General features: G+C 39.8%; 1 protein-coding gene across 1 annotated transcript in view; it reads left to right on the top strand.

Moving 5' to 3' along the window:
• TPH2 (tryptophan hydroxylase 2) overlaps positions 1 to 18,383 on the top strand; it is a 51,571-nt gene extending 33,188 nt beyond the window's left edge. The window contains exons 9-11 of the mRNA XM_064449699.1: positions 8,610 to 8,705; positions 16,038 to 16,171; positions 16,257 to 18,383. Coding sequence (XP_064305769.1) covers positions 8,610 to 8,705; positions 16,038 to 16,171; positions 16,257 to 16,431 — 405 coding nt within the window. The 3' untranslated portion in view covers positions 16,432 to 18,383. The remainder of the gene's footprint in view (positions 1 to 8,609; positions 8,706 to 16,037; positions 16,172 to 16,256) is intronic.
• The last annotated feature ends 4,760 nt before the right edge of the window (positions 18,384 to 23,143 follow it).

A 23,143-nucleotide genomic window follows, 5' to 3' on the forward strand; every position in this document is an offset into this window, starting at 1 on the left:
TTCTAAAGGTTTTTCTTCCCTCCCTTGAAGCAGTAGGCTGCAACTGTTACAATTATATAGTTTGACTGTATAAAAGTGGCTAAAATTATAGTTTAACAAGACATTTTACATTTCTAGAATGTAAGCACCTTTATAGGATTAATTTTTCAACTTTGAATAATCAGATTAGTTTATTTAACAGATCCATATTATACATCTGCAATTAATTTAGGACCTATACCAGCACAGAAATCTTGCAGATCAGTGGGAGCCTGATCACTAGTGACCATTTCAGAGCGATCTTTGTGTTTGGTAAGTCACTCCTAGACCACAGAGACTGTAAATTCCTTGGACATTGGTACAGTGAAGAGCTGTGATCTCTCTGCTCACAGGTACTTGCTCAGTATAAATTTTTTTCACCTTGCTGTGATTCGCTTTGTGTTTATAGAATTCTGGCAGGTAACTCGATGGTGACTCAGTTGACTGTGATTATGATAGACTCATTTTACATGTCCTCACTGCTGAAAATCAGGAAGCTACAAGGAGATGCTCAACTATACTTGAAAAAGATTTTGTTTGGGGCTGTGAAAAACATCTTCAATTTAGATATATTTTTAGTAGCAAAATTAATGGATATTTAAAATCCCCTGAGCTACTTTTCTTCTTTGATCTGTCAGCTTGACATGAATAGAACTTACACTTTTGTGCTGATGCCTACTATCTTTTTTTGGTGTGTTTTTTTTTTTTTTTTTTTTTTTTGCGCAAGTCAGGTTAAGCAAATGCATTAAGAGCCACAGAAGCTTTTGGGAGTCCCTTTGCATTTATGTGATTAGAAGACCATTGAGTTTAAATGCAGTGTTGCTGTTGGAAACTGTGATGTTTGAAAACAAGTCTTAGCTATTAAATCGGTTTTCAGTAAATAGATGGAAGAAGTTAATTTCCTTTTCTTAAATGTTTAGAAAATTAGTGTGGATGCTGCTATTTTTGGAATGAAGTTCTACCCTTTTTTTGCTTCTCAAAAATAAATTTGAAATGGATATGACTGTGAAGAAATAGTTCGTTTTTTTCCTTGGAATAAGAATTTTAAAACTTCACTAGCCAGTTGTCCCTGTCTTTTCACTGTGTTTCTGCCCCTACAGTTTCAGGGCTTGCAAAAGTTCTGAGATCATTCCAGCACCAGGAGGCTGCATCCCCTTTTCTGAAGGTACGACTTCCCCTCATTAGCAGATACACTAGGACTTCTGCCGCTGATCATGTACACAAGAACCTCATACCCCTCCTCGTCTACAATGTCATGGGAGGCTCAGTGGCTCCTCTGCATCACTCCCTGCAGTGTAATTGCCATATGCAGTAACTGGCCTGGCAATTGGGGGGTACACAGCCTGCTCCAGGGAATGGCATCATGAGAAGCACCACATGCGCCTGGTGCCTTCCCCAGGGGAATGCCTGTTAGGGAGGACACTGTGGGTATGTCTCTGGACTGGCCAAGGATAGTTATTAAAGAGGCCTTGCAGCCTGCAGTAATTAATTTTGACAGACTGGCGTAGGGCAGTGATTTGGTAAACTCTCTGCTTAAAAAATGAGGATTGCCTGTACTGTGATTTGTTGCTGCACCTTTGCTTCTTGTTAATCTCTGGATTTACCTTACCAGTCGCTCAAAAGCTTCTTCCAGGATAAGTGGAAGAGACTCCCGTGCTAGTTTTCCCCTTACGCAGTTTCCTTATAGCATGGCAGCATGTTCAAAAGGACAGACTGCCTCCCCAGCCTGAAGAGGTTTTCTTGGTATTTCAGGGAGTGTTGCAACTTCATGCCTTCTCTTCTGAGTCTCCTTCTTAGCTTGCTTGCTGGGGAATGGAAGTTGGTCTTTTTAGAGGAGAGGAAACTATGTTGGATCAGTGCTGAGGTCTATGGGTAACTGTGGGAAATGGGTCCCAAGAGCTGGGCTAGGCTTTTGTAGAGATGCTGGCTCTGGATGCTGGAGGAAGAAAAGTGTCTAAGGTTGTTTTTGTCTGTTCTCTGGGTATTCTTCGAAGCAGTGCAGTTCACAATTAGGACAACAGTCCTAGCGTCGATGACTCCCCATTAAATGGGAAAGCTGTCAGGCGGAGGACAGCTAAATGATCTCTTGTATGGGTATTTGTTCGAAATTCTGCTCTCGTTTAGGTCATGCCAGACTGTCAGTGCCCAAGTCCCTGGCTACTTTGCTAGAGGAGCCATACTCTCTGTGCTGTAGCATAAGCCTCAGTGCTGAGGGAGCGCTTCTGGGGTGCCAGCCCTTGCCCATGTTGTGCATAAAATCAGGACTGTTCTTGCTTTGATAGGTTTTGTTAATGCAAAGTCCTCATTTGAACGAGTAGCCAACAAAGATCTGGAAAACAGGAATGGCAAAGCCCTAAAGACAGCCCCTGCTTGCAGTCTGTGACTTATGAAGGATCATGGTGGATCAAGTGTGTCACATAAGGCAGCACAGACAGGAGAGTCTGGTTGGACAGCAGTGACATACTACTCAGTTGTTGGTTGGTTGTTTTTTCTTTTTAGTTTGACTTTCAGAGGACTCCATCTCTTGGAGTCCCAGCTAAGATGTCGAAAGACCTGATGGTGCCTCTTATGTTAACTGTGTGATATCTCTAGATGGCTGAAATTTGAAGCAACAGCTTGAAAAAGAAACGAGCAAATATTCACTTCAGCTACCGTAGGGAGTGCTGAACATGAATTCACGTTGCATGTTGTAAAATAAAGTGGAAAAAGAGTGGCTCATTACTGCACATCATTTGTTCTTAATAACTCCATATGAAATTAATAAACCTTAAAACTCCAGGTTTTAGAAGTTGTTCAATATAAGAGTCAAATGATAGGGAAGGGGAAATAGGAAGGGTGAAGCATTAGGGCTTCAATGCCTTATGTTTAACAAATGATCTAAGCAGCAGTTCATAGTTTCAATGGTCTTGTCTCCTTAGCTGCATGTGAAGCTTCAGCACTGTTGGTTAATTATGTTGACAAAACTAGAGTTCTTTTTCTGACAGTGTTGGGCAAGTTGAGACAAGTGTGGTTTTGTGGGTGGATTTTTTCGCATCATCTGTGACTGCTAGCTGTGGTGGAGGGGAATTCTTGCCTTGCCAGGAAACACCAACCTTTTATACAGAAACACTTTGCATTTAAGTGTTGAGGTTCTTGATTCTGCAGCTCCAAAGGTCTCCAAGGTTTTCAACTGACATAAAATTAGAGGGCTAGACAGACATCATCATTGTGCAGAGCAAACATGGAGTGAGAGATCCAGTGGCTCCAGCTCTGTGGGAACTAACTTCTTTTGGAGTGGCAGCAGCAGAAAGATCCCAGGAGTGCTTCATCCTCCATTCTCTCTGCCCGCTTTTCAGAGTAGCAAGAGGGCCTTCTTCATGGGAGAATGAACAACAGAAAGACACGTTCTCTCAAGAGACACAAAGGTATTAGAGGGATGTTCTCCAGAGTTTATTCCAGAAGACGTATTGCACCTGCAAGATAGGGAACTGCAATACACATTGTCTTGTCTTGGCTGGGCTCCCCAGTGTTGGAGGAACAGAGTTACCTCCTTACTGATACTTCTGTAGCATGGTGTTGCTCGAGGTACATTTTCTGCTTCCATACAAACTCATGATGATAATTTTATTTTGGTTACCATTATGAGTTTTTCTCCAGAAACTCCTGAAAGAAGAAACATATAATTTCAAAGTAGTCACAAGGGGTTAAGCCCGCTCTGCTCACTACAGTGCATGCTTTCTCTGAGTATGTCAAGCCTCTGCGTTAGAGGAATTTGCGTGTAGTGATACTGTGTGCTATGCCTGTCAACAGAAATGCAAAGGCTGGTGTGTGTCTATCCCTGAGTGCTCTGAGTGGCACCACATCTACTCAAACTTCTGTTTATGAAGAGATTGTTCCAAGCATTCAGTCTTAGAGAAAGGTCTGAATGCAAAGCAGTCAGATGAGGGGAAAAAGGAGAATATTGTGAAATATATACACTTTGAAATCCGTGAAGGAAACCTCATTTTGGTGAGCCTAAATACATTTCAAAGTGGCAGACTAAACAAAATACCTCAAGAAGGTAACTCTGAAAAATTAAACTTTGTTTTCTTACTTAGAAATGCTGTTGGCTGTGAATAGGGTCACTGCCTTTGTTGGAGGTAGGTGAATTATCTATAATGAAAGACTTAGGTATTGAATTTTACTTCGTTTCTGCTTTTGATCTATTCCGAAGCTCATCATGAGATTTATTTGTTGTTCAAAATCTCCCTGCATTTCTACTCAATAATGTTCCCACATGAATAGCTGTCAGATAGGCGGTATTGCTTGATGTCTGGACTCCAACATTGGGCTGTATTAGCTAGTTTGCCTGCGCTACCTATATTATATCTATCTGTTTCTTGTAGTGGAGCATTCCTGATCCTACTCAACAGACTGTGAATTTTGAATAATTCAGTCAAATGTGAAATGCCAGCTGGGTTTTGGCGACTGTTGATGTCTCTGAGATTGAAAAATAAACAACTCTTCATAAATTTATTTGTACCAGCTCTGAATAAAGAAAGAAAGCACACACAGGAGTCACCGATATCTCTGAATCGACATTTGCTTGCAATCTGAGCAACTTTTACAGGCGGAAATAAAACACTTTTACTTCATTAATTCTTAGGACTCATTTCTAACAATGGGATTTTGAAGTCTTTCAGTTTTATATAACTGTCTTCTTACAAGATAATTACAGGTATATGAGAGATTTAATCTTTAGGTGAATAATTTTAGAGCTAAAATATCAAAGGTCTCCTAAAGAAAAAGGAATTAAACTTTGCATGTTGTGAACATATCACACGCATCTGAATTAAGAGTGATCCAGTCATATATCCTTTGAAATCTTAAATCCAGTAGAAAGAATGTAAAGATGCTTTCTTAAGGATATTTATTTGGCACTGGTCTTGCAAGTATTTACACACATTACGAGTTGTATTGTCTTCGTGGCAACTAATTTTATATATATGTAAAATGATTGTTTGTGCTACTACATGTCAGCTTGGGGCTGTAACCACATCCCGTTAGCAGTTCAGGTAGTGGTGAATACTCCCGTCCACGTGCGAGGGTTGCAGTCATGCAGTTACTCAATTTCTCCTTCCCCCTTGCGACAGGGAGTGCAAGTGAATCAGCTCTCGTCATGGCTGGTGTTCTCAGGACTCATCCCGACAACATCTTTAAAAGGTACTTTTAGAGAACAGATAAAATCTCATGTTACACATCATGCTGAAAACTGCCAAGTGAACACAAATATCGGTCTCTAAGCTATACCATAAGAAAACTAAGTGAAGTGGAATGGCTTGAAAGACCTTTTTATGGAACAAGTCAGATTTTGAAGCACTGACTCGGTGACATTAGCACCCAGCACCGGGCACAAGCTCTTTGCAGAGGTTGCAGGAGGGAGATTCCCAAATGCAAACTGAAGTGATGTGAGGAGTGATTTTTCAAAGCCTTAGAAACCCGTCAGATGAGGAGAGTTGAGCTTATCAGACCTTTTTTCCTGCCTTTGAAAATTTCTAAACACTCTTCAATAACGTGGTGGGGTTTGTGTTGATTTTTTTTTTCTTATTATTATTAGCTGTCATAGTTGTCACTGATTTTTTTCCTTTTCTTTTTGGTAATCCAATTTCTAATGCAGGACGGTACCTGAACATGAAGAGTAGACATTGTGTTTACCCTGGAGACCAGGCTTGGAGTTTGCCGGGGCTTGATCTTTTCTGTATGTTGCCTGTCAATAGCAGGACAACTGATCTGACTCTTACAATCTCACATGTACTGGGCCAGACCAGCTGCCCCAGTGTTTTGACTCTGATACTGGCAAATTGCAGACACCTGGAGGACAGTGTATGTCTAAAGCTATACGGTGGTGATATTTTCCTGGTATACTGCTTTAGCTGCGAATGAGTTTTGATTCAGGGACTCTGAAGGAAGAGATCTGCTATATTGGTATTTAATAGCCCTTATTAGGATTTTCTTCCATGGATCTATTTAATAATTTTTGAACCCATGTAGAGAGTGTTTCATGAGCATGACCATAAAGTACCTTTCATATACTTTTGTTAAATAAGAGAAATAAATTAAAATTGTATTGTACACTGTTTTGTGCTCCTGGCACAGTCTTGATCATTACATTGATGTCTCTTGGCTTAAAAATTATTTTTAATCCTTCATTTGGCACTTTGATTCTTCATCTTATTTTGCCAATTTGGCTAACGGGGTGGCATTTTAGCTGAAGGCTCTTCAAGAACTACAGAATTTATACAACACGGAAAGACACCTTTCCTACTTCAAGAGTCTACCTATAGGTTGTAGCAAAGCCACACTTCACCCCAAAGATGAGATGGAACTGGAAGTAAAAGAGACAACAGGGTATTGCTGTGGCTTGTAGAGGAGCCACAAGTCTGGAGCTGCAGGCTGGGGAGTATGCCAGAGACGAGTCCAAGATTTGAAATTGAACGGGAGAGCCTGCATGCCCCCATTTGTGCTTGCATTCACCAGCCTACATGTGACAACAGTGTAATAATCAGGTATTTGCCTTCAGGTGAGGCTTTAAAAAATTTATTCATCTTAAAAGCTGTTTCTGTGTTCAGTCATTCCCACTCCAGTGCAGTTATTATGTACCTATAATATAGAGTACCACAGTCAGTGTGGTTTACCATACAAAGAGAGGCATACAGTAGGAATTTATGCGTCTGGTCTATAAAAAGTGTCTCTATATAGTTAATATTTAACCTCCTTATCAGTACGCCTCGATGTTTGTAGACTTGAGAGCACAGCTTGCCAAAGCCTGCGTAGTCTCATAATGCACCAAGCCGCCTCTGCGTGTCTATCTGTGAGTGGGAGTGTGGGGGGAATCGTGTATTGCTGACTAATGATCTGAAGATGGCAGCATTGGGTGAGCTATCTCATTTTCTTAGATAAGCAGAGCTCTCTTAAATACAGAAACTGTAGCTGTTGCATATGGCAAATTTATCAAAAAATCAGCTTTTCATTTGATGGACTTTTCTTAATGCTATAGTTTAATACCACAAGTTAGTAGTAGGCAGACATTTTGTCACCTGGTCAGTTTGTATGCATTTTATTTGAGTTAGTTATACTGAGAGTGCTAGTCATATCAATATTGAAGACGGGCTCTCATCAGCAAGTGCTGGCTCATAAATATGACTCCCTTTTATAATAGTAACAGCTATAATAATTTTTGAACTTACATAAAAAAGCTTCCTCTTTGTGTGCTGTCTGTCTGTCAAGGATGAAGTAAAATTGAGGTCTCCCTCTGTCTTGTGAACACCCTGCCTCTGGGCAGCAGGGCTTGCTGTCTCCTGTGCCAGTGTTAGTTCTCTGCCTTCTGCCCCTGCCATCCCCATGAGCACACATCCTCAGGGGGGTGGAGAGCATTTCTTTTCCCTCCCTCCGCTGGCCCTATACCAAATACTGGGTCGTTTCTTATCCTAAATTCGTATTTCCTGCAAGGACATGTAAATCTGTTAGGTTCAGTGGTGTTATGTCCCTTTGCATAAAAACTGAAATTGTCAGACAATGTAATAAACTCACACATGTATATAGGGGTGTGTGTATAGATACATGCAGTATTTTTCTGTAAGTTAGAAATCACCTTCTTAAAGCCTTCATATGTAGAAATAGTTACTAGCTTAATCTCAACTGCTTGATTTAACAGCAAAAAGCAATCTTGATGTGTTATGACAAAACCAAACTAAAACTCACTACCGTAGAAGCAGAATTGACTGTCTTTGTTTGCATTTAGTGGACAGTGGGCTACTTGTGCTTCTTACTGACTTCCTAATATTTAGGTTTGCTGGGTGGATGCAGCAAAGTTGGATACAGTACGGTATGCTGAGTTAGCGCATCCCTTTCACAGCTTCTCATCAGTTTTACAGCTCAGATATGTTACCTGATTGAATGTAGACCTAAAGAACAATTTTAAAGGATTGGTCAAGTGAACTCGTTCGACTGACTGTAATTTTCTTTCTGAAATTTAAGAAGCCAAGTAGCATATTACTTCTTCATTTATGGCAGAGTAAAATCTAGTGAAGACTAAGGCCTCGGCTCAAGAAGGCTCTTAAATACATACATGTAAGTAAGTTCATTCTAACTCAAGGCAGCACTTAAATATGTGCCAGACTTTGAAGTGGCATCAGCTTGAGCTTAAAGCTGAGTGCTCTGAACTAGATCTCAGGATCTTCAGTGGTTCCTAGACAGGCAGACCAACTACCTTGCAGGATTTTATTTTAAGGCACCTCATTTATTTCACCAGGTTTCAAAAATCTCTGCAGATTGCTATCAGTGCCTTTGATACCTAAATGATCTTGCTTGTCTGTTCCTAACTGGCCATCCATGTTAACTGCTTGGGTGCCCAGAAAGAAAGCAGAATCTCACATTTTTGTGCAAAGCTCCCTTACTGCAGAACATGACATTTAAAGTACTTAGTAGTAATAACATACTTTATCTGAATTTATATTAAAGACGTGAAATTCTGAAGAAGTGGGGCAATCAAGTGAATATGGTGCCAATTGTCATTGCCCAAGTACCTCTTTGCAACTACACTATATGTATCTCTGTATCTGTTTATTTTACAGTGCTATTTTTTTACAATTGAATTTGGCCTTTGCAAGCAAGAAGGACAACTACGTGCTTATGGAGCAGGACTTCTGTCTTCTATTGGTGAATTAAAGGTATATGCCCTTAAAGCAGACTTTAAAGATTAACTTGCTTTTAATCTTAAAAAAATAATAGTGGGATGTAAATATTTTGACTTTCAAATAACAGTTGAAGTTCTCAAGGTAGAAAGTTTACTTTTAAAATGTGATATTGACCGAAAAGCTTTGTTTGAAATATCAGCTGGCCCTTGAAGCATGAAATGAATTTATAAGGTCCAAAGTTCCAAAGCGACTATAAACTACAAAACTTATTTCTGTTTGAATTTGTGTTTCTTGTAAAAAGAGGCTCCTAGGTGCTAACAGGTAAGGGTGCCTTGGACTCTGAAAGCTTTGTTAAGAAGAGAAGCATATATTTTTAATCCACACAAAAATTGTTTTGAAATCAGATGTGATTCTGTTGTAAGTAATCCAGTGTATTTCAATTGATTCATTATTGGTATTAAAAGAACAACGTTTATTAAGGTCTTGATTCGGTAGATTAATCATATTTAAAATTAAGGAGTGCGTATAAACTCATGCTAGATATGAAGTACATGGCTATGTAACAATAGGTAGAGCCCTAGACTTATAAAGGTGAAAGTGTTTAACCTTGCATTGTGTGAGTAGTTGTAGTGGATCATTTATTGCCTTTTTTATGCCTAGAAAACATAGGGAACAAGCAAAAGGTATTTTGCTACAAGTGTAGTATTTTGGGACATAGCACATCTCTCGCAAGATGGGAGGGAAGGGGAAGGCGAGGGAGGAGTACTGTCTTCTGGGACATTTGGTTTTAGAAAGCATATACAGAACAGTATTTATGAACTGCTTTGCAATATATCTGCTGTTGATTTGTGTTTAACTATCTTCCCACCCTCCTGGGCCGGCTTTCAGTGAACTACTTGGCAGTTTAACAGGAACATCTCAGTCTCCTTTTGCTGTTTGTTTCACCTGTAACTGAGAATGTTCATGGTGATGCTCATTAGTCAAATTGCTATTCATTCATTAGTAGAAAAAAGGTTGAAGCAAATTACCTTCTCCAATATTTTTTCTTTGATTGCATTACAATTACTCTATGTTCACTGAATACTTCAGCCACAGAAGCATTCTGTATCAGCCTGGCAATATTTTATACCCACAGTGCAAAGATGGGTAAATGCAGAGAGATGAACACGTCCCAGTTGTTTTCCTCTAGCCCAACAACATTCAGTGCTAAGCCCCAAATTCTGTGCGGGATTCTGCAGAGAATCAGGCCTTTTATTTAAACTAACAGTTACGGTCATTAGGTGATGGCCCTGAAAATACCTATCACGTAATTTACAAAATCTAAGGGCATAAAACCGAGGAAATGAATAGTCAAAAACATCATAAATCTCCTACCATCAATGTTATAAACAAACACATTATTCTAGTCAAGTGGGCATATTTTGTTACCACACAGTTGTGATCCCAAATCTGTGTTCTTCACTCGGCAATAATCTCAGCGTATAAATGCAAAGAATAATCCTTTTGAAAAGCAACAGTAAAAATTAAATAGTGTGCACATTAATGGACTATATTGATCTGCTTCAAAAGTATGGCCATATATCATAATAATTTTGCTATAAATCAATAATGTTATAAACTTTTCTATTACACTACATATATATTTCATAGATGTGAAGCCAGGAGGGACTATTAGATCATCTGGTTTGACCTGTTATGTACCATAAGTTATTAAATTTCACCAGATCTTGTATGTACTGAGCATAGGGACTTAAGTTAGACATTTCAGTTATTGAGAGACTAAGCGCTTGTGTGCTGCAGGCACAGAACAGCACCATACCACAAATAGCCATAGTCTCCATGAAGGAACTGATAAGGCGAAAAATGTACAGAAAGTCTTTGCGGGACTGTGCTCCAGGGTAGAAAAGAAGGTAAAAGGTAAGGAAAAAAAATACAAAAAACCTACTAAGTACTATAACTAACTACTCAGTTAATCTGACCATGGGAGAAGCTGCTTCTAGACTGGAAACCTGGTAGTGAATGTGCTTCTTGTCAGGTGCTTAGCAAAGAGAATGTCTGGGCCCTCATGACATTGGTGCACAGCCTTGCATCAAGCCATCATCATGCCGGTCTCTGATGTTTCCTGGGAAAGCAACCTCCCCTACCTCTGCCCCTATGGCCTAGCACCTATTGGGAGAGAAAATTTCTTCCTTGACTGGAAGGCGTCTGAAAGATAATGCTAATATAATAGACTGTAGTTGAGATCTTGATGGTATCAATATCCTGATTGTAACTGAAATGCTAATGGATGAGAGCAATTGCTCTGAAAATGATGACAACAATACCAACTGTTTCTGTGGTGAGTGGGGATGAGAGGAGACTCGGCCTGCATGGCCATGAAGTCTGACCCTCAACGTGTGCAACACCCATACTTCTCATAGGAGTCAGAGTGAAGAAGCCCTTTCAGAAATATCTACTGCTATTCTTACACAACAGCGACTGTGGGCCTATAGTCCCTTCTATGAAGAAGTTAAAATACTTATTTTTTCCTTGTAACTAGGAAGGTAGATCTTGTTTCAATGTTCATTTTTGCTACCTTGACTTTACAGGCGTTTGATTGTTAATATGCTTTTGTCAGGAGGAAGAAAATTCTTTCTCCAGCTGCCTATCAGATCTCTTTTCAATGCAACATTATTCACAGAAAACAAAATGGTGGTCAATTTTATGTGTAATATCTAGAAATTTCTAGAGATAAATGAGTCATGTTATTTGCAGAGTGGGAGTGGCCAGCAGTATTTGGGCCTTTCAGATGAGTGAATGGCTTGTTCAGTCATCCGTATTTCTACATTATACTGCTCCACTCTGCAAATCTGATCAACAGCTTTAGCAACAAAGAACTATAAAAGCTAGAGACATGTGGGCACCAGCCTAACAATATAGGATTCCCTTCAAGTTTTTTCCTCACTCAGTATTTAGACTTCAAATGTAACATGCTGAAAAATGCAACTCCTGATGTGCATGCTATGGAAGCATCGAGCAAAAAAAATTTAAAAGCACAACAAAATAAGGAGAAAAAGAAGATTAAAAATGAAGCCTGGAGGGAAAAAATAATACAGTAAGTAGTTATAAAATGTTCTGCCTAGTATAGTCAGGTTAACTCTAGCTAACACTATTACGGAGTATATATTTAGGGCATAGAGATAAGGCAGAAATAATGTACATTTCAATTATTAAAACTATTTCTAAAAAGTAGTCCAAATGTCTTCAGAAACTTTAATCTATTTACTTTGTATGATGCTCTCTTGAACTCTTTCATTAAAGGCCAACTTCAGTTGGCTGTAGATCAAGTCATATATCTTGTTATATGCTTCTATATTTAACAGAGGGGTAGACTTCAAATTTTTCTATATAGATTTTTAAAGTCAAATACAATATCCAGTCTTATTTTGTTTTAATGATAATGTATGTTAAGGAGAGCCAGCATTAGCCTTTGTAACCAAAAAGATTCAAGTACAAGTTTTGGCTCTGTTTTCTGAAGAGGATGAAGATGATGGAGAAGACAACTGCTGGATCCCAGATGCTCATTTTAGTGCTCTTTTCCTTATTTTTCTAAACAATATATAAAATCATACTGATGAAATAAAAGAATTTTGGTAAAATCAGGACACTGACAGATTTGCAACCTATGTTGTAGACAAGCAGAAAAACTTTTAAGAGCAGATTTTCCAAGACTCTGTGTTCGCCCCCAGAATAACAAGGTGATAAAATCAGTACTGACACACAGACAATTCTTGACCTGTGTTCTTCTTCTGCCCTCCTGCCCTCCTCACACAGTGCAGTATTTATAACTCATCTCAAGCTTTCCCCTTGCTAGCTGAAGATTTTGCTCTTTGGGTTTGTTTTTTTTGGTGGTTGTTTTTTGTGAAACTGAAACACTCCAAGTTGTATTATTACACTCCTTTTTTTTTTTTTTTTATACTCAGAGGAGAAATTACAAGACCAAACTCTTTTTTTCATGTGTCAGTGATAGTGGTCACTTAGAAAATGATTCACGGTCACTCAGTGTAAATGCCTGGTGCCATCTGAGATGCCTCAGTATATCAGACCAGCTCTCCAGCTGCCACTCCAGAAATGTCTAAGGCTTCTTTAGGTCCTGTGCTATATCTTCCATCCCTGTAGAGATGCATCAGACATCCTAGGCCTAGAGACCTGTGGTTGGGTACCTCAATCACACTTTTAACCTTTGATCTAGCAGGGAGTGGAGGCATTTCTTTAGTGCTATGCCTATTTCCAATATGGGTAGTTGTCTTAATTCTTAAGCTGTCCAGTTGTCTGATACTGCTGCTTTTCCTGAGTATCAGTGGTGATTCATTTGGAAGTTTAATCCCAAACTCTTCTTGCTTGAACTGAAGGAGAATCACCATTAGCTGTATTAGCATAAGCAGTACAATTTGTACTGAACAGGCCACTAGAGACAATTAGCAGAAATCCACAAGATGGTAGGATGCTCTATTTGACCAAAAGCTATTTTCCATATGATTGTTAGCCTTTTCACCTCATTGGAGGTAGATAACTGAGGAGGTCTGTGATGGAAAAATCTGTACTGGATACTTAATCATTCGAGTTCACTGAAGAACCGAATGTCCAACCAAAACATAAGTGAATAGCATTCATTAAAAAAAAATCCTAGTCTGAGCTTGAAAGCTTTTGGACTCACCAGATGAAGTTTTTCAGTGAGATTCTGTACTTCATAATGTTGAGAATGCCAACATTTTAGAGCACTATAATGTTTCTGAAAAAAATTTAGTTCAGCTTTGAGTCAGTGTCCTTAGTATCCTAATAGACAGACCATAAACTGTCTAGTGTATGAAGGTTTGTCTGCAGGCTCAGTTCAGTTGCTGAACTCTGGCATTGCTGGTATCAGCATATCAACTCAATAGTAGACGTTACAGATGCCAGGCAGCAGAATTTGAAGCAGTGATCCAGACTGGCAAAGATTTTTCCCATTGCTTTGGTAGCCATGACAATGCCTACTTGATCTAAGAGCCGAAAAAACCATATCCTAGAAGGGAGTAGGTACCTTGGGTGGGAATTCATCACAATTTAGGCACTTCATTCCTAAACTGCAGTCCTATGAATAATTGATCAGTTGTCACCTACCTTTGAAGACATGTCTGAATTCTTTATTCTCTGTTACCAGGTTGTATGTTTCCTGGTGTTTGCACATCCCAGTCTCTGCAGAGCTGCTTTGTGAAGCAGCAGCTCTGCTCGTGCGTAAACTGGGATCCAGAAAGCAGGATTTATTTCATATAATCTGAGGAGAAAAGCCAGAAAGGCTTTCTCAGAGGATATCCGTTGTGATAAAGAGTTAGCTTTTGCTTCTCTTTAAGCTCTTCCATTTTATAAAATTACAGCTCAATGATTAGAGCAGTTGTTCAAAATGTAGAAACCACAGGCTGAATCCCTTCTTGCCTCTGATGGCTTCAATCCTAAGGAGTAGGCCTGGCCCAGCAGAGGCCATTACTGAGCGAGAAGAGGAGAGGATAACCCTGTCACCCTTTGTGTTGAATTTGTCACAGTACAGGAGAGAATCTGTGAGCCAGAAGTGGTCATCTACTGATTCAGTTCCTAAGAAAACATGTCCTGTATCACCCTCTTGATTCCCTGCACAGGGCTTCACTCAGAGTTTTAAAACATTGTGCTTTAGACATATGAGACGTCAAGTCACACTTGGAAGTACAAAGGCACCTTAAGAGATGTTTTTATCTATAGTTAACCTCCCAGGGAGCCTATTAAAATTTCCAGTCAAGAAAAACAAATTAATTTCAATAGAAGGAGGTAAATGCCTAAATTTACAGGCACTCAACCACATCATGGCTCTGCAAGGAGAAAGTGACAACAGGGATATAGGCAGGGGCCTAATACAGTGAGTCTGTTCCTGCAATCCTTTTAGAAGATGATGCTGGTTAAGACAGACCATTTTTTATTTTTGTTTTCAAACTTGTTTAACTGATGACTGACTAGAAACAGCAAACCTTGTGAGAAGGAAAAGATACATGTACCAAAAAAAAGTTAATTCCCTGACATTTGAAGATTCCATGCATTAATTTTTCATGTATTTATTTTTGGAGAGAGTGGAGGTGGGAGGAAGAGGTTCCTGTTCCAGTTTTATGTCCTGTTATTTGGAGACTGCAGGTTGAGAGCTAGTGTCATATTTTCAGAGCCTTTCACAGGGATTTAGGAATGAGCATAAGCAAGAGCCCAGGTAAAAGGTGTGGTGAATACCTTAAGTTAATACCTTACTCAGCTGAAAAGAATGTCCGTGCAGAAATAAAGTAAAGAAACGAGGCACCTTCGGACTTCAGGGATCTGTTCCCTCCCTGTTATTTCTCTATGCTTTTCATGCACATCTTCACTATGGATGGATAGTAGGGGACTAAAGGTTGAAAGTTGACCTAAATACACTGTCCTTCCTTACCTCGTACTTCTGTACAGAGCACTGAGAATGAAAATATGTGTTCTCTAAAAGTTAAGGTAGATCCAAAGTCTGACACAAGTATTCAAATAGAAAGGGGAGCTAGAAAAAGATTGTGTTGGAAAATGTCTCAGTACCTGATTTTCAGTTTTGAAACCTCTGTGTGCTTTCTAGTGGCTTGTGCCAGTCACATGAGGAGAAAGGCCGATCGGAAATCCCTTCTCTGAGTAGCAGCATTTGATGCCTTGTCTGCCCAGTGACTGCTCTGTACTTGTCTATGCCTGTTTATTATTATTATTTAGTTATTTTTTCCTTGCAGTATGATATGGAGCATTATTGGTCAGGTGTATGTGGCAGAAGGGTAATACATTTTATCAGCATGCAATATATGGGCACTATTTAATGGTTTTTGAGATAGATAGTTTCACTCTTAAACTCACTTTCAGGAAAATAGTATATGATTTGGCCTGAAAATGTAAAGCACAGATTATATGAATGGTTTGGTCAGACTCAATTCACCCACCAAGACAATGATCAATTCTGTCAGTTAAGTGACATTTTGGGGTCATACATATTTGTAGTTGTATAGATCATTTTTTAGGAATGGTTATTTAATGAATTTCCTGTTTGCAGCTAAAGATTTAGGTCTGTATGCCTACATGTCAGGTGCATTTCTAATATCTTTATTATTTTACTTATTTTGGGGGAAAAATTACTTTTATAAAAAGAGCTTTTTAAATAACAAATGATTTATTCTGTTTAATCTGAAAAACCACTGTATGTAAAATGAGAGGCTCCCAACTAATGGGAACGTACAGAACTGTGATATAAAAGCTGTATATATGAACAGTTTTATAGATACACAGCAGTATCAGAACACGTTTTAACAGATCCTGTGGTGTATTTTGCAGCATGCTCTTTCTGACAAGGCCAATGTGAAAACATTTGATCCAAAGACAACTTGTTTGCAAGAATGCCTTATCACTACTTTCCAGGAGGCTTACTTTGTTTCAGAAAGTTTTGAAGAAGCCAAAGAAAAGATGAGGTAAATTATTTCCCTTGACTCAAAAGTCTAATTTTCTCTTCTTCAGTGGTAAAAAAAGGGGTGTTAATTTTCTTTTTTCTTTCAGGGACTTTGCCAAGTCAATCAATCGTCCCTTCTCTGTGTATTTCAATCCATATACACAAAGTATTGAGATTCTGAAGGATACCAGGAGTATAGAAAATGTTGTCCAGGACCTCCGCAGCGATCTAAACACTGTATGTGATGCTTTAAGCAAAATGAACAGATATTTAGGGATATGATATGTGTGGCACTGTGACTTGCTGTGAGTTGCTTTTTCTGTAGCCAGTCTAGTAACATCACATGATATTGGCTAACTTCTCAAACCCATCAATTTTCCCTTTACGGTTTGGCCTGTGGCTTGCATCATTGTGTAGCTCTGTCTAATTGTAACGTGCAGACAAACCAAGGCAATGCTAATTAGTAAACGCAACATGGAATGTGGCAGAATATAATCATCAATTCCTCAACATGTACTAGCACACCATTAAAAACTTGCCTAGCAATGGTTTTGTTTCCATAAGGTGATTCACTTCAATGTATAAGAAATAGTGTTACTGTTTTCATTAAGTCTGAGTTTATATCTTTATAATCCCTTTCCTCCCATAAGAATCTGGAAAAAATTGGTTGCAACATTTTAATTTTCTTTGTAAGAGAACCTGTGTTTCTTTCTGTAGTGCTGAAGACCATGTGTTGCCCATATGTCTGTAACAGAACCGAGTGTGTCTTGTGACTGAACAATACAATTTATATACCAATGCTGAGATCAGGAAGGCTATGTGTCAGTACTAAAAGGTCTGTGGAGATTACAGATTATGAGAACTTGCAACTGACAAACGTTCAATGTGGCCGAGTAATTGCAACACAATAATAATAAAAAAACCCTCTGACAATTCTTGTAGAAAGGTAGTTCTAGTTCATGCATGTGTTACCTGTGACGGTCCTGAGCATAATTCCTCTGCGAGGGCTACCTGGGGATAAGAAAGGAAGCGCTTGTGTTAATTCCAGGTTGTTAGATGTGAATATAAAGCCCTTCTCCATCACTGTGTGCCTTCTGCATTCCCTTGTCTTTTGAACATACTCCTCTTGCATTTCATGCATAATTTGCCTTTCCTCATTATGCCACATTCAACCTTGACATGGCCATGCATGACTGGGTCTACGCTGTATCAGTATCAGCACATATAAAAGGGTGGATATGGAAGTTGTTATTTAATTACAGCCAAGATGATTATCAGTTAGTACATTACTTGGGGGGTGATTAAATCATAGAGACACCCAAGCTGCCTAGCATGTACCAGATGGAAGCAGGTAATGCCTGAGTTAATAAACTCTAAGTTAGCAAGCTCTGACAGAAGTACAAGCTCTGTCTGGGGAGCACAGTGCAGAAATATTTGAGCCGGCTCTTATCTGGAAGCAATAATTATGCATGTCTTTCATTTATCTGAGTTATTCTATTCTCCTATTAGCCAAGATAATGGAGAGTTGACTATATTGTATGGACCCTTCTTAATAGAAACCACATGGCTTATGCAGATCATGTCAGTATGGGTGAAAGTGTCATAGCTGGTCTACATATATGGAAAATAGGTATCTATTGAAGCTGCTCTCCTGGCTGAAAGGGTCATACAGATACTCTTAAGTGTTGCTAGCAATTTCAGCATAAAAAGAGCACCACTTGATAGTACCAGCATATCCTTAAATAAGAGGCAATCTATAAGGATGATTTTCACAGGGAAATTTGCCACCTCCTCAGAGATAACTATGAGATAACAGAAAATGCTCTTTCCTCAGGATGGTCCCTGCTGCATTCTAATGCTGCTGTTAATAGGGTGTGGAACAGTCTAGTTTTAGATTTAACTGTGACTGCCGTTGGTACAAATGAAGAGCTGTTGGAATTATCCCATGGGGATCAGCATGCCGGAGGAGTTCAACTTCTTGATATTAGCTCTGACTCTGTTAGCTAGCACTTACCACAGAGGAATCACTGGCAACCTTGGCATGGAAGTTTCTCCCTCTTTCTTCTCATGGAATATGATGAACCTCTCATAGCCCTTTCTGGAGAAAATGGACTGTACTGAGATTTGCTTTAACTGGTCTGAAAAAAAACATTGCTTAAGTAAAATAAAGTTTTGATGAGTAACAAAGATCCAAAGTTTACAAAGTTACTGTTGCTTTCCCTTGAATCAGAATTATGCAGGAAAACTTTAAATACTTACAATATCTGGATTTACTCTTGACTTTTCTGAATAGCTTAAAATAAGAATTCCACAGCAGTAAAATAATGGGAGCATATCTTTGTTTTGTTTTGTGCTGTTAGCAACTAAATCTTATTATGGATTAGGGAGAAACCCTTGAAATCCAATAGTCATTTTAGGACTAATGATGGCAAGGAAACTGTCTACAATGAAGATATAATGTCAATGAAACAGAACATTGTCAAAGGATAATGGGCTCCTGCTGCTAGATATATGCTTAATCCAATGATTTTATTTCTATTATACAACATGATTAAAAATAAATTAAATATAATGGGCTAAGGAATAATAGTGATTTAGAGAGACAATTGCTCATTGTTCTTACATAGCAAAGCTGCCTTCTTACAGGCTGCAGAGCAAACTGGCTTTGGGCTTCAGCCAGTCAGGAGCCAGGACTGGGAAGGAATGCTTTAAAAAGTGCACTGTTGCACTTTTATGAATCAAATAGTTCCAGCTTAGCTGAAATTCTTCTCTGTGGTTTTTATTAGCAAATTAAGATCAGCCATGCAGCAATCTCCTTGGATGACAAGCTCATTTAAGCATAATGAGGGAATTATTGACAGTTATCAAATTACACTAACGTTTCATTTAAAATAGGCCATATTTATCTAAGGTGCTTGTTTAGCTTTAGTGAGCTGGACTCTGGAAATTGGACTTCTGGCTTAGGCTCATTTATTTCCTGTGTAATTCTGAACTGATGCTTTATGGGTCTGAGATATATGCACTTGCTTTGCCTGCATGGAGTAAATGGGCCCCAGCTTAATGAATGTAAAGCATTGCAGTGTTTACTACCATGCAAAGTCTAAAATGAAAAACAGCACTGTGAGACATTGCAGCAAATACAAATACCAAGTTTCATTTGCAAACCAAGACATGGTTCATGCATTTCATTTCATTTGTTCGGTAGAGGGGATGGAGTGGGGAAGGTGTTAACACAATAAATTGCGTTTTCCCTCTCTACTCTTCGAGACCTGCTTAGAAGCCTGTTTTAAGTTCAGCGCTTCAGTACACTTTCACGAAATAAGGTGTCTTTTCCTTTCTTCTTCTTCTGATATCCTAATGTGATGGAGAAAATTCCAGACATTTACCATACCGTAATGTATATTTACTGATGCGCTGTAATGGATTACAGAAGAAAGTTTCACATCTTTGAAAGGACAGCCTGGCTCAGAGAGCTAAAGCTGCTGAGGACTTTCACCCACAGGCTGCTGGTACAAATCCAGCCCAGTCAGCAGTTACTGAAAGCTATCACCAGCCAGCAGCAGCCTGGCTTCTGTGTGATGAACTGGGAAGTTGGGATTGCTTAGTTTGGAGTAGAGGAGACTGAAGGGAGATGTGATAACCTTTTTCAAACACATAGAAATAGCTGCAAAATGGAAGGGACAAACTGTTCTCTGGGCTTAAGAACTAATGGACTTAAATTGCAGGAAAGGAGCATTAAGTTATGTAACAGTAAAACATGGGGGACAGATTGTCTAGGGAGATGGCAGAGCCTCCACCATTTTTTAAGAGCACAGGTTAGGCTGCTGTCTCAGGAGTGATGTTAGCACAGTCAGTCCCATCGTGAGACCAGGAGAGAGGCTATAGGACGTCTTGAAGTCCCTTAGAGCGACTGCCTGGGAAAGGCTTCAGCCTGCTCACGAAAGGCCTCCAGCCGGCACACAAAAGTACTAATGGCCAACAGTCACCACTGAGCATTTGTACATCATCTGCGCCTCTGCCTCCTCTCTCGGTCATTGAATAACCCTAAGAAGTGGTTCTTCATCTTTCCATGGGGAATGATGAATAGGAATGAATAGGATCCCTAGCCTGAGTGTAGCCCCGAATGCTGACTGTGGTGCTCTGTTTTCTTAGGCCATCTGAGAGAGCTCTGTGTATGAGTAACCTGCTAGTTACAGCTACCCAGAGGCACAAAACTGATAGTGAGCAACCAGCGCTTGTCCTTTTTGTAAACAAGGTTTAAAGCTGCTCAACTTTATAAACAAAATAGAAATACATATTTCATCCTAGCTGTGCCTGCATTTGGGCTGTCAGGAAGACTGTACTCCCTTGAACAATCTGGAGAACATGGAGCTCTTCCAAGCTCCTGGGCTCGAGTGCTCCAGCCACACATCAACCTTGTGTCTTGGAGAAATCTGGGCACAGAGCAGCCTGTTCTCCCTAACTCCCTGGTTTCCAAGGGAAAGAAACCCACTGGTATAGTCCAGAAGGGAGATTTGGTTCAGGCCCCTGACGTAGCTGGCCAGGGAACTTGGGGACCACACCTGCTCCTCAGCCCAGTGCCACATAAAGGGCCAGGTAAGGATCAAGGCAATGCCCTTCCATTCAGGAAGTGAGCTTTCCATCCCAACCTGGAAACTTCTCTTCTTGTTTCAGCAGGACAGTCTATACATTTTTAGAAGTATGGCAGCTTCCCTTCTATCTCAGGAGGAACTATTGTTGTATTTCCAAATGATTTGCGAAGGAGTTAATTCTGGTATTGTTATATAATGGCTATGCTCCAAGGTATCAATCACTCCAACCCTGGAGATGTTTCACAGACAAATTCTTGCCTTCTCAGTGAAGAATAGGCCAACAGTGACATATTCCTCGTCTGGGCTTCAAAGTACATTTGAGATGTGGAGCTAAGAAATAGATTCTGGTTATACTAGCAAATAGTTATTAGTAATGAGTCCCTCTACTTGACATAGTGAAGGCTATAGAGATGTCCTTGGCACCCTTACTGGCAATTTCCTGTAACTTAACTGAGCTAAATAATGCCCTCCTCAGTTTAAATACTCCCTGAAACCTGTGTCGTTTCATTTTGTATCTGGTCCTAGAGAAAAGGTAAGTAAACACAAAATAATCAGAATTCAATGATGTCTCTCCAAAACATTTTGCAACAACTACAGTTAGTTTAAAAAGGCCCTCCGACACCTTAGAGTAACAACTCCTATTTCTTTGCCAACAGCTGAGACGTTAAGGTGAGGCTAAAAATAAGTGCTGGCATCTTCTTGGGATTTGGCCCGGAGTGGACTATTCAGGTGGAATAAGTGTGAAATGGGTTACATAGTCACGTACTTTAAAATGCAAGTGGGTGAAGGATATTCAGGTGGACATTTTTTAACGTTAATCAGAAATTTCAGATGTCCAGGAAAATATGGGGAAGAAGCTGCGGTTGCCGCTCTCCACCTTTGGAGGAAAACAGTTGAGTTTGCAAAGCAGCAGGAGGTAGATTTCAGTCCATGTTAAACTGGCACATGTCCTGAAACACAACCCAAATACGCGTACATCACTGGCTTCTGCGTGGGCTCCAGCGTGAACACAATTCTGATAACAGAGCAGCAATAAAGCATTCCGGAGCCAAACAGCCCTGCTTCCCCACAGGAGACAAAGTGGGTGATTTGAGACCAGCATGGCACAAATAAAATCACTTTTATTTCCTATTAAATCAGGGTGGTTTTTTTCTGTTTCTTTTGCAAAATACCTTTTGAAATGTGTTACTATTTTATTTTCCATAAGGATTATAAAGAGGTATGTTGATTATGGAATGGTTGATGTTCTTAGTACTTTCTGCCTCAAGCTTTTCTTGTTGCCACCAAACTCCCTACCCTGTCTTGCTACTTTAAATGAAACTAGAATGATGCTGAAGATGTGATGCTGTCATTTCCCAGGCCTTGACAGCTGATGGGTACACCTAAAATGCTACCCTCCTTCACCATCCCTCCTTGTGAATTGCTAACCTCAGAGATGTGAATGAGGACAGTTAACGGTCAATGAGTTTAAGGTTATGCACAGAGTGGATTTGCCACTGTGGCAGAATTTGTCTGGAGGATCAATTTGGTTGAATTCCCTTTTAATGATTATCCCTGATAGATTACTTGCAGGTAAAGTTATGAAAAAGCAAGCATCTTGCATCAGATGGGAACCGGGAAGTTGAAATCTCAACTGCTGCAAAAGCAGCACATGTTCCAAGAGGCATTTTAGTGCCGGTGCCAGTCAGTTCAATTAGAAGCAGCTCAAAATAGATTTCATAGTTGCTGGACTGAAAGGCTACATTTTACCTCCAGGTCTCAATCCAGCCACTCTTTTCTGAGATAGATCTGTGTCTGCTAGAGCAGGAGCTAGAGCCGTAAGTCACGCAAGGCCTGCTCCTTATTTCATTTGCAGGCATTTTTTAAAAGCCTCTTTTGCAATGTTATCTCCAGAATAAAAATGCAGCACGCAGAAGATGCAGAGGCAATGAGGTCTGTTCTTTTCTGAGATCTCCTGTCTTCCTCCCAGTGTTGGTCAGCACAGTTCATGCAGTCAAGAGAGGACTGTTGGACCATGCAAATTGACAGGGGCAGAAGTTAAGAGGCCACCCAAGTCCCAGAGAAGAACTCCCACCTCTAGCTGCTCTTGGGGCCTCAGATGACCACTGTTTGTCTTCTGTGACATGTCTTTACAGAGCAACTCCCCAGGCTTTGTCTGTGGAGGGTGTATAGCAGGATCAATTAACGTGTGCTGTCATGTGTGCAGGAAAGTTAGTAAAGAGGCTGAAAAGTGCCAAGAATTTTATTTCATAGCTCTCCTCTCGAACCTTTCCTTCTGCTTGTAAAAAGTGCACAGTAGAGGCCCACCAGCACTGTACCTATAAATACTGAGCATAAATGAAAAGTCATCCTTTCCAGGCCTCCGTCCAATTGCAGTCGTCCTGCAGAAACTGTGCAGGTGG

Source organism: Phalacrocorax carbo, chromosome 1, assembly GCF_963921805.1.
Source record: "Phalacrocorax carbo chromosome 1, bPhaCar2.1, whole genome shotgun sequence".
Classification (NCBI taxonomy): Eukaryota; Metazoa; Chordata; class Aves; order Suliformes; family Phalacrocoracidae; genus Phalacrocorax; species Phalacrocorax carbo.